We start from the raw sequence: 18634 nt of genomic DNA, 5'->3' as shown, positions 1-18634 counted from the left end.
AAATAAATAAGGGGAATGGCAGTAAATTCGTTACAATACTTTAAGCCGTGTTCGCGCCCTATGCGGTCGTCACTTTATAAACGGAAAAGTTCTGATTTTGCTATGGTTACAATTAGCTTTAACTTTGTACGATTTCTTGACGCAACTCATTTACTTAGTAAATTTGATAGTTACAATTGAGCCATGGCGCTTTTTTATCAATCTGGCATCACTATACCTACAACAGGGTCGCGCCACTCTCTTACTGTTGATTACGTGCTTTGTGCTTTTATTGGCCGCTTGTTATATGCAGTTGGTGCAAAGCTTGGAAGACTTTACGCGGGGTTATAATGTTCGGTGAGAGCGCTTCGAGGAGCTAATTTGGTTACAAAATACTTTGGATGCTCCCATCAAACAGCTGATTACAGTTTTTCAGTTACCTCTTTGCCTGATCGTTTGCGACGATTTCATTAATGTTTTGGCTATTTTGTATGCCCATATTTATGTCATAACAGAAGCTTGATGGTTTGCTTTTATTTTTTATTGCGCCAAAATCAGCATTGAATTATATTTAATTTTTCATGTTGTAAACTTTTGTTGCGAACAACGGAAAAGAGCTACGCAGGTTTTCCTCGATCGCGATCTGGACATGCGTGGGTGCTTAGCGGTAAAGCAACTGTAAAATATTGAAAAGTTAAAATTTAATTTGGCTTATTTATAGTGGCATTTTGAACTAACTCAATCGGATACATTGTGGCCGCAGCCCATTAAATTCTACGTTCTAGGTCTTTTCGAACTAAACAGAGAATTTTGGTTATTTCTTGTCGAATATTCGGTAAATTTTACTGTAATAATTTTACAGTTCGGTTTTTATACATAAATAAATATGAAGGTATAAATAGCTCGAATATGACGGTACGCTGGGACATTAACAAAACATTTTTCTCCAAATATAGTTGGAAAAGGTGTAGACCATTCTGGAAGTTTTTATTTTTGGCTAGACGGTCACTACGTATCCGTCTGCGTTATAGAAAATTGGCGAGCATACATACGTAGGATAGAACGGATCCAGCAAACAAATTTATATCGACTTAGAAGCTGCTTCAGAGGCATTCTAATCAAAATGGATCGAACTTGGAATGGTTTGCTTCGTTGTCGTCCTTTTTTTAACATATGTAACATGTATGCAGATCTTGTTACGCCAATTTATGGGAAAAAAATCACATGTACATGCCGCAGGGTGCCATAGCAGCATTACATGTATGGTCCAGAGCCTTTCTGCGGCACACAAAGGCACACACTAGGGAAACCATAAGTAACTGTGAAGCAGTGAAGGTCAGACATCACCGGATTAAATGCCCAATGCAAAGAGAGACCAAATTGTTCATAGTCCAAGCAACGTTCGTATCAGTCAAACTCATTAATCTAAGCAAAGAGGACATTCGAATCTCACTGTGTATAATACGGGAACCTAAAGTCTACAATATCACCTAAGTAAGTTAAATCTATTCTATACACAAATCTATCGCTTTTGTGAGATTGGGGATGAAACGCTGGTCCCCATTCGCTCCGAATTCATTGCTCTGGCAAGAAAAAGACTCCCATTTAGGTGGCGTGACTCTTAATCCCTTGGTGATATGGAGAAAAGGCCTGAAGCGGTGTTTAAATACAATAAAAGCCTCCACATGCATTAATAGGCTGAAAGGTCAAACACAATAGATCTAAGTTAAGGTCGCCATGAATTGAGGCCTAATAATAATACATGCTGCGGTGTGGAAGTCTGATTATTACTAAGTATACGCGCTCTTTCAACTAAACCTTGTTTAATTAGGTCGTTCGGGCTGTGCGAGAACTCTCCAATTGCAGGGCATGTTCTGTTCATATGAATGTCTTGTCTAGCTCCATAAGCTTTTAGTATATCAAAGAAATCAGAGCCAATCTTTGCGTTCCTCCTCTGCTGGGCATATAAGCACTCCTTTTTGCGCTGTCGAAGGTAGCTTTAAAATCGCAGATTTTTTTTCAAAGATTGGAGATTTCAATGCTAGACTTGCTTGGTCTGAAGCCGTACTGATATGATCCAATCAGCCGATTCATGGCTTCAATCTTTCGTACAATTCACTAGACATGACCTTATAAGCGATATTAAGAATTCTGATCCCGCGATAGCTGGCGCAGTTTGCAGGATCCCCTTACCTGTGGACTAGGCAAAGGACACAATCGTCAATCATGCACTTACATGCAAATGCGTATATATGCTGAGTAGCAGATAAGACAACAGGAATAAAATTAAAGAAAAAAACTTTTTTAAAAATAAGCTTTTATTATTGGTTAATAAAATTAACTAAAAAGTAAATAATAAATTGACTCTAAAGAAATATAACACTTTATAAGTTCATTGTAAGCTTTAACGATAATTAGGCTTTTTCGTCTGCGACAAAAGAATTCTATATTGTACATAATTATATATTTTTAACATTAAAACTTTACACCTAAATTATTAAACCTTACAGTTTATATCACAGTTCTAATTGTTCTAATAAAAAACGTGTTGAATTTTGATGGTATAATTAAGAACATTTAGGATCTCCTTTTCTTGCTATCGCAATGTAACACGCTTTTATTAGAACAATTAGGACTGTGATATAAACTGTAAGGTTTAATAATTTAGGTGTAAAGTTTTAATGTTAAAAATATATAATTATGTACAATATAGAATTCTTTTGTCGCAGACGAAAAAGCCTAATTATCGTTAAAGCTTACAATGAACTTATAAAGTGTTATATTTCTTTAGAGTCAATTTATTGTTTACTTTTTAGTTAATTTTATTAACCAATAATAAAAGCTTATTTTTAAAAAAGTTTTTTTTTCTTTAATTTTATTTTTTACTTTTTAGTTCGCTTTATTAACAAGTAATAGAAGCTTGTTCTTAGAAAAGCCTTTTTCTTAAATTTAATTTAAAAAGGAATTTTTTTAAATTTTTAGTAGGGTAAAATATTGTTTAAATTAGTTACGTAATCTTTACTTAGTTATTTGTAACGTTTCTCATTCTATCCATTTCTTTTAATGCATCAACTTACTTTTTAGTTAATTTTATTAGCCAATAATAAAAGCTTATTTTTAAAAAAGTTTTTTTTCTTTAATTTTATTTTTTTCTTTAATTTTATTATATCATAATCCGAATATATTGGGGCATATTCATAATCGAAATAAAATGTGACTAAGTTAGTTGAAGCATTTTTGACAGAGAGCACATATAAAAGTATGTCAAACAGTGTTAAATAACTTAACTTTGCCTATGCCGCGTTCAGTTTACAACTACTTATTGCAGATCTCTCATCTGTGGGTTAAATCTGTTTTAAAATAAAATTCCTACTTTCGCTTAGCTAAAATTCCATCGCCAAAAATTTGTAAAACAAAATCAAGTGCGCAGAAAAGTATGCAACACTTACCGATAACAGCCTAACGGCGATATACTATTTTCACACAGACGGCTTATTGAATAATAAAGGCAGTTTTCTACATTAAGACGCTTATTGAGCTCAATCTTCCCTACAAAATTCAAATCTATAATTATTTCATTAGTAGCTAATCAAATGCCTAATGAAGTCAAAAGCACAATGCAACTCTATTGGCCGCGTTCCGCTTCTTAGTTTTTGGTGTGTTCAGTGCTTAAAAATGCCATTTGTCAAAGCAAATGTCATTGTCTGCATGGCGGAACGAAACAAGGTGGTCGCATCGAACAGCTGATTATAACCTTTTTTATTTGATTTGATACATCAACTACCGGCGCAGTACGATTTTGATATTTGTCCATCGAATTTACAAGTACATGGAATTTTTTTTTGTTGTAGGTATGTCACCATGCTCCCACCTTGTATCGTTCCGCCATGATTGTCTGTCTCATCCTTCATACTAATCGAGCAGTTACTTCTGTGTGAAAGCAAAAAATTTACGATTTCATTAGCAGGTGAAATGAGATCATTAAGTTTCTGTGTGAAAACAGTATTAGCGTTCGTTGTATCACAGAATTTTTACACTTTGAAAATGACGGCTGTTGTTTGCAAGGTTGCATTCCTTTGAGTCTTCGTTTTCACCATCTGGATTAACAAAGTCATGAGCCTGGACATTCGTGCAATTTTAGTGATGTAAATTGCATGGCGCCAGCGCCAAAGCGGTGCCAACTCAATGGTAGCTCATTGACGAAATGACTCCAATCGAATTTTTGACGCTACTTAGTAGTGAGTGCGTAGTACATTTCACTTGCGCTATTGAGTGAAACGACTTTTGTGTGTCAGGCACGAGTTTGGTGTTATTGACGCTACTGGCAATGATGACACTGAGCTGATGGCGGTAGCGCTGGTAGTTCAGCTTTTGAATCAGAGAAAGAATTGATGACCCGTGCAAATTATTATGGCCGTGTAAATTATTTTGTTGTATTTGCACCAAATAAATGCTGCGGACATAACAACCGGAGTCATTTTTGAGTTGTATATTTTATATTTAATGCACAATTAATATGGGTGTGTTTGAGCGGCCAAATAATAACAGTAGTATTGCTAAAGTGCTGCTAAGTTGATGGAATGTCGCTAATTTCCTAGCGATGATAAATAGATTGTCAATATTTCGTTCAACGGACACGCGAAATTGCCACATCTGCTCAAATTTTCAAAGTTTTTCCATTCTTGATTTAACTTAAGCTGTTATGCCAATATTTTTCAGCCAGCTTTTTTCAAATAGGTAATTTTTCCAAAAGCAAAATAAATTACAGAAAAGATTACAGAGTTAAACAGCCTTAAAACTATGTTGGTTATGCATAGAAATACAACAGAGGGTTGTGTCTCCGCTTTTCGCAAGCGTTGAGATTCACCACGAGTGACACGCGTGATTCACCACGTCCAAATATCACAATCCACGGATAGGTACCGACGGGTTTGTATGGGACTTAGGCTGTTATGCCAAAGTAAATACAAATCTTTACCGATAACTGTGTTATCGATTAATTTATCGAATTCTAACAAAGTAATTTTGCATTGTCATCGGAGTTATACATGTGTGCAAAATTTCAGCTCAATCGGACACCGGGAAGTGTATCAAATTTAACTTGCAAGATTCCATTACAGACAACAAAAGTGAAACTAAATAAAAGCTTATAAAAATGTAGTACGTTTGGCGTACCTGCACCTGTTTAGAGGTTTTGTTACTGGTGGCCTGGTGAATCAGGTTTTTTTTTTTAATTTTCTGCCTTCCTCTGTGGCTTATAGAAAGAATCTTTTTATTGATTCTTGATTGATTGATACCGCCAAAGAAGGAAAAATTAAAAAATAAATATGATGGAGTCGAACTTAAGAATTTGCAAAAGTTGTGCCCGCAGACTTAACACATTCGCCATACATTCTTCTGACCGAAGGTTGCTTAACAGGACACTTCACTATAATTTCTCTGATTTTGATAAATAAGACGAATGCGTTAGGAGGAAGGGGAAAAAATAAAATTTTTGCAGATGAGGAAGACGGACACATAAATTGTCTGCAGATGAAGAAGATGACAATATGGAAATTCGATATTCGAAGGTTAGTTGAGGATGGGGAATTTGTGAACTAATATTATTCGATTATTCGAGCAAATCGGCTGTTTTGGGGAAAATGGGCACCTTTCCTGATTCATGGGATAAAAGGTAACAACGAGCGTCATTTGAACCACAAGTTGAAAAAAGAAAAATTAAATCGATGCAAGTGCTTTACACCTGCACCAAACATACTATCGGATAAATGCCTCCTACGACCTTACTTAATGGGGCAATTCAATTTATAATGAAACAATACCAATCATAAATTATTTCAAAAAATCAGAATTAAAAATTGCAAGAATATTTGCTCTGATTAGAGAATTTTTAGGTAACATACGTACATTTCATAATAAGAGAATTTTCTATTACGTTTTGCCAGAGAATTTCTGCTAGATTCCAACTTTTTTGTATGTGAACACGTCTTGCGACTCACCACACCCTAAAATGTTAGCTTGTTAACAGTTTCAATTGGTGTTAATATTTTTTGATTATTTTCTCTTAAGATGATTTCTTTGTGGGAACGTAAGTATTTAGTAGGATTAACTATATTTAAATTATATTATTTGTAGCAAAATGTTTGCATGTTTTATGTTTTAACATATATTTTAATATGATTTTGTGTAACCTCTTGTGCATGTTAAATTAACATAAATTAGGGGAAATATGGTGAGTCGCAAGACGTTTTCACCTTCCATTGTGTAAAAATTCTCATTTCCATTACCTGTTATTTTGCCTACATAACTTGGCATATAGATGGCGCGCGGCTGCAAAGGAAATGGTATAACTGTGGCACCAAAACTGTCCATAAAGTATACTCCCACAATTTGTCAGTGCCATACAAACTTTCTGATTGAGTTTGTTCTGGTTTTGCAGAGGAATAACAGAATTCTTGTATTTGGCAGAGGAATTTAACAAATTCAGAATTTAACAGAAAAACATGCTTAGGGAACGTACCAAAATTACGAGATCCGTTTAAGGGGGAGGGGAATTTCTTTAGGTTTTACACCTGGTCACATGGGAGTGGGGAGGGATTGAGACAATAATAGGAAATCTTGCAATTTTTTTGTGGAATTTATTTTGCGTCAAAAATTTCCATGAAAAATCATCAGAAAAGCGTGCACGGTAATGTAGTGAACGACGTGCCGCGCGTGCTTCGCGTAACGCGGCGGGTGCCGAATTAATAACAACAAATATAAATCAAATAAATTTTTTTTTAAGTTAGCAAAAAATAGTTTAAAATCATACTTATGAGCCACTACGTGAAAACTTAAGGGGGAGGGAGGGTGTCTTAAAATATACTACCGGTGGTCACCAAGGGGGAGAGGGGGATAAAAAGTTGTAGAAAATGGGTCACGTAGTTTGGGTACGTTCCCTTAGATGTTGCATGTTGCAGCCTGCTGTCCAGCTTGGCTTACCCTGCGAAATGCAGGGTAATAACGGAACAGAGTAAAGTAATAACAGAGAATTTTCTACCCACACCACCCCCCCCCCTCTCCTCTTCCTCTTGCCAAACACCACCACAACAACCACACACACCCTCCCACACAACCCACAAAATAAAGCAGAGTATTTTGCCAGAAAACGGAAAATCTATTTTAAATAAACATAGAATGGAACATGGAAAATGGTTTAAAATATTGTTACGAATATTAGCAAAACTAAGGGGTGCTGCTATCTCTAAGCCGATGCTAAGCAGTGACGTGAATTCACATCAATAATTCAATCATTATGTATCTACATAAACGAAACAATAATTGCGTCTACACATATGTACCATGTACGTATACGAGCAGCGGAGAGTCAATGAACAAACACATGCATATATCTGAGATACTCCTGAAAGTATGCAATGAGAGAAGCTATAAAATCGTGCAATTGTAGTTACAGCTGAGAAGTTTGAGAGCTAATGGACTAGTAGATTCTGGAAATGGAAGCGCCTAGAAGATGCGAACGTTGAAATCAGAGAGTTAAAAGGCAAGAAATGTAGAGGCGCTGGAATTCAGTTTGAGTTGAGCTATCAATCAGTTTGATTAAGCACGCGATCTGGCGGCCAATAGTAGAGTTTCATTTGAGTTATCAATCAGTTTGGTTGTTAAGCCAGCGAGTAGCAACGTATAAGTGTTATTGTGAAGTACTTTAATAAAGGCCATTTTTCCATTATTCAATATTGGAGTTATTTATTCAACAGTTTAGTGATTCGAACTTAGCAGAGGGTTGCAAATAAGAAGATTTGCAAGTAAATTCGTTACAATATACAATAAAATGTATACAATAATTTATTTTAATTTCGGAAATAGTAACAAAGCTGAAAGCAACAAAACGCAAAGCAAAACATTGCAAATATCAGATCTCAGATTCTAACAGGTAACAGGTGCAAGGTTGCAGCAAGCATTTGAGATTGTATGCTTTTTTTATTTGATTTGATACAACAACTTGCGGCGCGCAGTGCGTCGAATTTACAAAAACAAAGTACTTGGACTATTATTTATGTTTGTAGAAGGCTGGCTGCCACCTCACCCTAGTTCCGCCAAGGGCCATGGTTGCTTTCAAATTTCAAAGAAGAAATTTCAACGGCCGTCTCATTATTCGATTAATTGGTTTCAGTTCGGTTGGTCGAGATTGCAAAAACTTAAAACTATTAATTTAAAAAGTGCCGAAATGTCGAAAGCATCGCGTTCTCGCTTGTACTTCCGATAGTACATCGAAAAACGTAAAATTTTTTTCGTTTCCGAGAAGTAAGGAGGAGCAGCTAAAGTGGAGGGCTAATATGCAAATCCCCACTTATGAAGACCTTCCTCGTAAAAATTTATTTATCTGCAGCCGTCATTTCGAGGAAGATGCAAGATCGGCGAAATGTTTAAAGTTTGGTGCTATCCCCACCCTTAATTTAGGTAAGTTCTTTTCAATAGATATATGTATATACATACATACTTCTGTATTGTGTGTAGGTAGCATGTTAGAAGTGAATGGTGAATGCTACTTTAGCTCACAACTTCGTCAAAAAATATCGGTAGAGGTGTCAAAAGACGCGCTTTGGACCTGGCATCACGAAATCGAAAGCAGAAATTGAAAATTTTATTTCTTTCCGGAGATATTTGCAAACAAAATTGAAAATTTTCATGTGGTTCCTGTAATTTTGATGATTTTGTAGAACCCACAAAAAAACTGTGGGTAAAACTGTTTTGCGCTTATATATTTTTGGTCTCCAAACCGGTGTTTGTTTGCTATTTGAATTTGATAATTCTTTTCTATATTTCTATATCAAGACCTGTGAGATGTGTTAAATTATTTTTAGCCTAATTTATGTTAACTTTTTGATTTTCAATCATCCTTATATTGAAAAAAAATGCTGGGCACACTTCGAATTTTACTTTTTTATTATAAGCGACTCAGTTTTATATAGTAAAGTTTTTATTTGCTGAAAGCAAACAACATAAAATATCTAATGTCAATACAACTCTAAAAAATTATATGTTTATCTGTGGGATTTCATTAAAGTAACTTAACTCGATTTGGTCTATGTGAGTTTAAACTACATTTGTTTAGTTTAAGTATTGAGCATACGTATCAAATAGATATTTTTTAATGCAGCAAATAAAGGGTGTTTTAGTAACTGGTTTAATTCAAAGTTTCCGAATCTAGTTTCCCAATCTGCAAATGTGATAAGCACCATGTCCCGCTCTCTCTCTCCTTCTAATTTTGTAATTTTATATCAGGTCCGACCCGTTTGTCGAATACCTGTTTAAATTTTCGTGACGCCGATTTTGACTCCTTAAATGCCAGGCTTCTATAATTGGACTGGAAGTCTATTTTCTCCTCGAAAAGTGTGGCGGATTGCTATGATGCATTTATTTTAACTGTTAATGAAATTTTTGCTAATAATCTGTCTTCTCTACCCCCGCGAATTCATAAACTTCCGTGGTATACGAAGAATTTAAAGAAACTTAAAAATCTTAGAAATAAGCATTACAAACTTTATAAAACCTTTAATGATATATTCCATAAGTATAAATATATTCAATACAGCAAAAATTTTAATGTACTCGATAAGTTTTTATACAATCAATATATTTCTCGATACGAAGTTGAGTTGAATGAAAACCCAAAGGCCTTTTGGAAATACATTCGCTCGAAAAAAGGTTGTTCAAATATTCCGACCTGTATGTCGTATTGCGGTGTTGTCTCAGAATGCCCTTTGGACTCCGTCAATCTTTTCGCGGATTTCTTCAAATCAAATTTTGTATCGAGTCAATCGGTCAGTAATTTCTGTGGCGACGTTGAACAAATGGTCTATTTTGGATCCATGCTGTTCACGGAACAAGACATAATCAATTGCATATTTACCCTAAAAACATCAATGAAAAGAGATATTAATGGGATTTCTTCATTCATTTTAAAGAAATGCAGTGTGTCTTTTTGCGTACCACTAAATCACATATTTAACCTCTCACTAGCTAAAGGTGAATTCATCGAACGGTGGAAAATAGCCTCCATTTCCCCTATTTTTAAATCGGGCAATCAAAATTATGTCGCTAACGACAGACAAATTTCTAAACTTTCGACATGCTCGAAACTCTTTGAGAATGTAGTTAAATCCAAGCTGTCTTTTGCAATAAAGGGATCCATAGATGAGTGCCAACATGGCTTTTTAACTGGTCGCTCTACGGTTACCAACCTTGCCTCTTTTTCTCAATTTTGTATTTCGTCATGTAAAAAAGGTCATCAAGTAGATGTTGTTCACACTGATTTCGCAAAGGCTTTTGATACAGTTACTCACAGCATTTTATTGCGTAAGCTTGAGTTAATTGGATTCCACTCTGCTTTTCTATGCTGGATGGGTTCATATCTTTCCAATAGAATCTCGTTTGTTGAAATTGAGAATGTCAAGTCATATTCATTTGTATCCACGTCCGGAGTACCTCAGGGAAGTATACTTGGACCAATTTTATTTCTTCTCTTTATCAATGATATAGGAGCCTGCTTTAAAAATTCACAATATTTGCTCTACGCAGATGACCTAAAAGTTTTTAGAACGATCACGAGCATGTCAGATGGTTCTCTCTTACAGGATAATTTAAACAGTTTAACTAATTGGAGAGCTATAAACAACTTATGCCTTAATATCAAAAAATTTTTTCATATGACGCTTTCGAAAAACGTCAACACATTTAATTCTGCGTATACCCTTTTTGACCATAACCTTTCTACTGTCCGTGAATTTGTTGATCTTGGGGTAATGTTTGACTCTAGTTTCTCTTTCACAAATCATATCAGCTTCATTATTCCGAAGGCCTATTCCAATCTCGCCTTTTTGCGGCGATATGGCAGAGACTTCAAAGATCCATACACAAGAAAAAGCTTATATAATTCCTTAGTACGTTCAAAATTGGATTATGCATCTAATATGGAATCCGATTTACTCTGTTCACTCTCATAGACTGGAAAGATTTGCTCTCCAACCGCTTCACTTCGCTGAACCGCTGCCATCATATGGTGCACGGTGTGCCCTCATAAGCATTAAGTCGCTTTCGTCTAGACGTTGCATTCAATCTTTGATGTTTGTATATGATTTAATATGTGGCTTAGTTGACTGCGCGGAACTGCTGGCACAAGTAGATTTCTATGTACCAAGTAGAACTCTCCGTGCGCAATATCCGTTTCACGTTAATCTAATTAGAACTAATTACCATAATTATGATCCTATTTCTAGGGCCCTCGATGAATTTAACAAAATTTTTCGTAGTATTGATCTTGATTTCGCACTCCCGAGATCGTGTTTTAGTGCTAAATTAGATTCATATTATGTATAATTCCAATTTTAATATCTATCTATAATTAAGATTCTGATTTGTAAATGCTAGTCTGTAAAATTATTGCAATCATAGACCTAATAAACTGAATTGAATTGAATTGAATTAATCCAATTTGTCAGAGATCGAAACAGGGGCCGAATCGTTACATACGATCCGTGATCGAAATCCGTTTTTTAAATCACTATAGCTCCGAAATGGTGTATTGGATTAATGAAATATGCGAAATAGGGACAACGCTTACTCACTTAATCCATAATATATTATTATTTTTTAAATAATTGGATAGCCTTATTTTTATCGCTTGTGTGAAAACCATTTTCGATCCGTGATCGTATGTTACGATTCCATAGCAGGTTGCTTCAATAAATTGTCACAGATATAAATAAACTTATTTCTAATGGGTTTCGTCATTACTCTTCATTCGTCATAACTCGTGCTCTAACGATACTTCTGCTCCACATAATAGTGTTCCGCGTATGTGTTGTGTTATTTGTGATACCACTTTAAAAACAGATGTACATTGTAAATGCCGTTATTTTTTAAATTTCTGTTGTGCTCCATTCTGAAATATTGCATAATACAATTCAATGTCATTTATTTATTACTTTCATGAAAATAAAATGGTATATAAGTTTGGCACGAATCTTAAAATTATAAGTCTTCAAAGGAGAAGATATAGACCCACCAATAAGTATACAGAAATGATAGGGATGAAGAGGTGAATTGAGTTAGCCGCCCGTCTGCCTGACTATCTGTTTGGGCGCAAACTAGTCTCTCAGTTTTTGAAATAACTTGATGCAATTCTGAAAGCGGTTTATTTCGTGTACCTTATTAAGTATTTGTCGGACCCGACCGGATCAAACCTCTATATCAATTTTTTCCATTAGATAGAAGTTTTAAATATCACAGGATGGGTACATTTAAGGCATACATTGTTTTCTGAAAAAAATTATTAATGTCGGTCATATAGTATATGTATAATATATATCAAATACAATCGATGTTTAAGATAAGAAGTTTTAATTGGAGTAGGGTTTTGCTTAAAAGGCCTCATGCACCCTGTGAACCCCAGTGACGGGACGAATAGATTCCGCCCATAATTTAAGCATCCACAACCCACATCGAGGCTGCACCAAGGGAATACCTATGCGAGATAGGGAGGCAACTACGCGGCGAGGGATACACATTCAGGAAGGAAAAAAGCTCAATTCTTAATAATTAAAAAAGCTTATATTTGAGTATATAGTCTATCGGCCCTACGTCAAAATGTCTCCTCGCACACGGGAACAAAATCAAAAGGAGGAGAAGCCAACGGCAGCCAAGGAGCATCTCCGGCTGTTACTCAAAGAGCAAGAGAGGAGAAGGCTAAAACAAGCACTTCTTCATTAAGTTACCTCATAAGAAGGCAGCGGAAGATCTTCAAAATCCTCAGGACTCGGGAAGGAACGAAAATAAGGTGACCATATTAGGGAGATCGAATGGTGATCTGTTTGAGTTTTTTAAAGAGCGTAATAATAGGCAAGCTGAAATCAAGCGCTTAGCCTCCATAATCAAAGCATTGTACATCGAATCCGCGCTGGAGGTAAAGGACTTAAAAACGAAAATAATTGCTATTGATACGGCTAATGATGGAAGGTCGTCACCCCCAGGAAAGAGACCGAGGAAGAATTCGAATAAAGTAAAAAAATGTATCTACTATTGTTAGCATTTATTTATCATGTAGCCCGTTTAAGTTTAGGAAAAGTAAATTTTTTTATTTTTATTTATCTCAGCCATAAGGCTTATTTGTGGCGTAAAGAAGTCTAAACTGAGGCGTTATTAGAAGGCGTATGATGTACTATACTTACTTTATTCTTAAGTTTGTCTGTCAGGACTAAAACCAGTATTCCTTATTGCTTACAATCGCTTATGCTGGTTTTTGCTGGGAGTATAATGTACATATGTATGTGTGTATTGGAAGTACACACATTAGCATATATGCACCTAATTCGCCCCAAACCGCTTAAGTCCGCAGGCTTTTACTTAGCCCAGTTAAAAAATTCAGGTGCCATTAATAGTCATTGACTTTCATATTATCATGTTGCGGTCAATGTGAAAATACAGGTTAAGAACAGCTTTTTAGACTTGGCCACCACAACCACAGCCAATTTGTACCACTAACCAAACCCACAACAAAGGAGTTCGGCGACCAAGTGTTTAAACTTGGCAAAACGGTGGAGAAGGCTTTGTACTCGTATATACATATGAACCACTGCCTTTGTTGAAAGAAAGTTAAAAAATAAAAGATAATATTTAAGTTTTTTGGAAAAAAAGTCAAGCAACATTGTGCATTGTTTCTGCAATATCCCTCAGCTGCAGTTGGGTCAGCTTTTTTGCCGCCGTTGACCGCATTTCCCATCCTGTTTTTCTATTTACAAACAATAAAACGCAACAAAATGAAAAAGGAAAATGTGGGATTTACATACGTACATGTCAGCAAAGAAGTACAAACAAAAAGTGGTAGATGCTATATATGAGTAGTATGCACCAATTATATAAAATCCAGTATGAGCTAATATCAACTTACAAAATTTTATATGCACATAGGCAATTATTTATGATCTAATATGAGTGTTGATATTTCTGATTTATTAACAAATTGAAGTTCTTCCAATTTAATGCCCGGTTGCATACTACAAGCGTAACTGGTTTAATCGATTTGCCGTACTTTAGATGTTTTGTTTTGTTCGCTGATTAAAAGCTGCATTGGCGCATGCGCAGGGCCGTAGAGACAAAATCCGGGTCCGGGACTAAACAGTTTACGGGCCTCCTATAAAAAATCCACTAATACATTTGATTAACTTGAATTAATGACGTCTCATTCATGAATCATTATTGATGGACTACATAAAAAAAATGTTTGCCACATCAACTAAGTGATTTTTGGACTAAGAGCTGTCAATAAAATTAACACAGAATATTTGCTATTTATACTATTTTATTGTAACGTAGAAATAAAATTCTCTTTTAACAGCCACATATTGTTTCAAATAATCTTTCCTAGTTATTTGGTAACATTTTAATACATTTCTGATAAATTTAAATTATTCAATATAGAAAGTTCGTATATCAAAGACTGGCTTTACTTGCTTTTTTCGCAGCAAAATTTTTATAATAATATCAAAATTTAACTGTGTTGCCAAAACGGATTCAACACAAAGCGTGGCAAGTCCTGAAACTCGCTCTTGAGATGAACACGATCTATGAAAGTTTTTATTCTTGAAAGGACGCTGAAGGAACTTCTGCACTAGTTACAGTGACAAAGTATAGTGCAAAAGATACGTAAAGCAACACAAATGTTGATTCTGAGATATTTACTGCCTTTGAGTAATTACCCTGCAAATGGGAGAAACTCGATTAAACCTGCAATTCCGTACTAGAGGTTTAATGACTACATCCAAACTGGTGCTAATCAGATGCAGGCTGTGACGGTTATTTGCACCAACAGCGCATAAGTCTGAGTAATATATTGTTACGAATATTAGCAAAACTAAGGGGTGCTGCTATCTCTAAGCCGATGCTAAGCAGTGACGCGAATTCACATCAATAATTCAATCATTATGTATCTACATAAACGAAACAATAATTGCGTCTGCACATATGTACCATGTACGTATACGAGCAGCGGAGAGTCAATGCACAAACACATGCATATATCTGAGATACCCCTATAAGTATGCAATGAGAAAAACTATAAAATTGTGCAATTGTAGTTACAGCTGAGAAGTTTGAGAGCTGCTGGACTAGTAGATTCTGAAAGCGCCTAGAAGATGCGATGGTTGAAATCAAAGAGTATAAAAGGCGGCAATTGTAGAGGCGCTGGAATTCAGTTTGATTTGATTAACTTGAATTAATGACGTCTCATTCATGAATCATTATTGATGGACTACATAAAAAAAATTTTGCCAGATCAACTAAGTGATTTTTGGACTAAGAGCTGACAATAAAATTAACACAGAATATTTACTATTTATACTATTTTATTGTAACGTAGAAATAAAATCCTCTTTTAACAGCCACATATTGTTTCAAATAATCTTTCCTAGTTATTTGGTAACATTTTAATACATTTCTGATAAATTTAAATTATTCAATATAGAAAGTTCGTATATCAAAGACTGGCTTTACTTGCTTTTTTCGCAGCAAAATTTTTATAATAATATCAAAATTTAACTGTGTTGCCAAAACGGATTCAACACAAAGCGTGGCAAGTCCTGAAACTCGCTCTTGAGATGAACACGATCTATGAAAGTTTTTATTCTTGAAAGGACGCTGAAGGAACTTTCTGCACTAGTTACAGTGACAAAGTATAGTGCAAAAGATACGTAAAGCAACACAAATGTTGGGAAAAATCGTATACGGATTTGTATACTCAGTTGAGCAGAGCTTACATTTAATATCTTTACAGTATATAAGTAAATTATGTCAACATTCAACTCCAGTAATGATATGGTGAAACAATCCTTGTGAAATTTGACAGGGGCTTAGATTCTGGGACGGTAACATATTTCTCTGAAAAAGGGCGAAATCGGTTGAAGCCACGCCCAGTTTTTATGCACAGTCCACCGTCTGTCCTTCCGCTCGGCCGTTAACACGATAACTTGAGCAAAAATCGATATATCTTTCCTAAACTCAGTTCACGTACTTATCTGAACTCACTTTGTATTGGTATAAAAAATGACCGAAATCGGACTATGACCACGCCCACTTTTTCGATATCGAAAATTACGAAAAACGAAAAAATGCCAAAATTCTATACCAAATATGAAAAAAGGGATGAAACATGGTATTTGGATTAGTTTATTGACGCAAAATATAGATTTAGAAAAAAACTTTGTAAAATGGGTGTTAAACCTACCATATTAAGTAGAATGAAATGAAAAAGTTCTGCAGGGCGAAATAAAAAACCCTTGAAATCTTGGCATGAATACTATTCGTGGTATTATATATATAAATAAATTAGCGGTATCCAACAGATGATGTTCTGGGTCACCCTGGTCCACATTTTGGTCGATATCTGGAAAACGCCTTCACATATACAACTACCACCGCTCCCTTTTAAAACCATCATTAATACCTTTAATTTGATACCCATATCGTACAAACACATTCTAGAGTCACCCCTGGTCCACCTTCATGGCGATATTTCGAAACGGCATCCACCTATAGAACTAAGGCCCACTCCCTATTAAAATACTCATTAACACCATTCGTTTGATGCCCATATTGTACAAACAAATTCTAGGGTCACCCCTGGTCCACCTTTGTGGCGATATCTCGAAACGGCGTCCACCTAGGGAACTAAGGATTACTCCCTTTTAAAATACTCATTAACACCTTTCATTTGATACCCATATCGTACAAACACATTCTAGAGTCACCCCTGGTCCACCTTTATGGCGATATCTCGAAAAGGCGTCCACCTATAGAACTAAGGCCCACTCCCTTTTAAAATACTCATTAACCCCTTTCATTTGATATCCATATCGTACAAACAAATTCTAGGGTCACCCCTGGTCCTCCTTTATAGCGATATCTCGAAACGGCGTCCACCTATGGAACTAAGGATCACTCCCTTTTAAAATACTCTTTAATTCCTTTAATTTGGTACCCATATCGTACAAACAAATTCTAGAGTCAACCCTGATCCACCTTTATGGCGATATCCCTAAATGGCGTCCACCTATAGAACTATGGTCCACTCCCTCATAAAATACTCTTTAACTCCTTTCATTTGATGCACATGTCATACAAACACATTCCAGGGTTTCCCTCGGTTCATTTTCCTAAATGGTGATTTTCCCTTATGTTGTCACCATAGCTCTCAACTGAGTATGTAATGTTCGGTTACACCCGAACTTAACCTTCCTTACTTGTTAACATATGTAGATGGCATTTAGCAATTCCAATGGTGACATACCTTTATCAAAATTTGCTACGTAAATGTGTTTCAAGGGAATTATTACGCATTCTAAGCTTTGACAAATGCCCGACTCAAATTTCTCATAGCTGCCAATCGTTCAGTATTGCCAGTGATTACCGAATCAACGATCACCAGGAATATATTGTTTTTAAAATCAAACTCTGAATCACCCGTAATCATCTCATTTAAATTTTCTTCAGAATGTCTTTTGGGTTTTCTCTTTCGTATGTCCGGAAACTTTGGCGAGATGTTCAATTGAATAGCAACTGTTTTGCATTCGTTTAAAATTGTTTCCCATTGGTTCCTGATCGACTTCAAATCAGCTAATAAGGCATCTAGATGTCGGACCTCAACATCTTTGGTGGTGTCTCTAGCTTGGAGGACCACGTTTCTTTCATTAATAGTAGTCAGTATTTTGAACCAAATTGAGGACAGCAAGATACATTCGAACTTGTTGATGTACTTGAGATCAGCATTCGAGTTTTTGTCGAGAATGTGACGTAGTGCTTCGTTGTAAGCTCCTTTCATTTTGGCGCCGTTATCGTACCCTTGTGCACGACAATCTTTTAATGGGATTTCATGTTTACCTAGAGTATGGCAAATTAGATCAGCGATTTTCTGACCAGTTTTTTGGTTACAATTCAAGAAAGTCAAAAACCGTTCTTGCATTGTAAAATTTGTTGCTTTCGAATTGAAATGGAGTTAGCGCAAAATGAACGTGGTCAACGTGACTACCATCAGGGATAGCATCAATGATAATAGCAAAATACTTGGCTTTCTTGCCTTGATCTAATTAGATTCCCTCAAGTGCTTTGCACAAATTTCTATAAACTCGTTTTGAATGTCTGGGGAAAGATAGTGAACTTGTAAACGTTTGTGCTGCTGTTGTGAAATCCTAACTTTCTCCAAATGATCTCTAAGTATCGGATCATATTGGCTTATGAGATCATAGATGCCCAAAAAATGTCCTTCGTTTCGTTCACCAATATATATACGTTCGCCTTTGAAAGCTAGGCCTCTTACACCCAAAAATAAAATAGTGACCAAAATTCTACATACAATTTCTTTCCACGTTTGAGTTTCAGTGATTAGCTGTTCAATGATAAGTGTATCAATTGTAGCCTCCTTTTGAATTAGATTTTGTAAAGATCGCCATTGAATATAACATTTAAAGTAATCTTGAGTATTTTCGTGTGATGGCAGTTTATCGTATAGCTTCTTCCTTACCTGGAATTTCGAATACCCGCAGAACTATTTTTAGGTCGATTTAAAGTATTGGTGTTTAACAGACGACATGGTAGGTAATAAAAAGCA

At 35.6% G+C, this 18634-nt stretch overlaps 2 protein-coding genes across 2 annotated transcripts in view; both read left to right on the top strand.

Annotated features, from left to right (window-relative positions):
• Positions 1-31: 31 nt before the first annotated feature.
• Gr89a (Gustatory receptor 89a) lies at positions 32-661 on the top strand (the record flags this gene model as incomplete). Its single annotated transcript, XM_067768020.1, is given in 1 exon segment — positions 32-661. A coding segment is annotated over 1 exon segment (630 nt), but the record flags the coding sequence as incomplete, so codon positions are not given.
• A 441-nt stretch (positions 662-1102) lies between these two features.
• Cad89D (cadherin-89D) overlaps positions 1103-18634 on the top strand; it is a 104933-nt gene continuing 87401 nt past the window's right edge. The window contains exon 1 of the mRNA XM_067768005.1: positions 1103-1121. Coding sequence (XP_067624106.1) covers positions 1103-1121 — 19 coding nt within the window. The remainder of the gene's footprint in view (positions 1122-18634) is intronic.

The sequence above is a fragment of the Eurosta solidaginis genome, chromosome 1 (genome assembly GCF_040869045.1).
Source record: "Eurosta solidaginis isolate ZX-2024a chromosome 1, ASM4086904v1, whole genome shotgun sequence".
Taxonomy (NCBI): domain Eukaryota; kingdom Metazoa; phylum Arthropoda; class Insecta; order Diptera; family Tephritidae; genus Eurosta; species Eurosta solidaginis.
The sequence above is the reverse complement of the archived record's forward strand: the minus strand, read 5'-3'. Positions and strand labels throughout refer to the sequence as shown.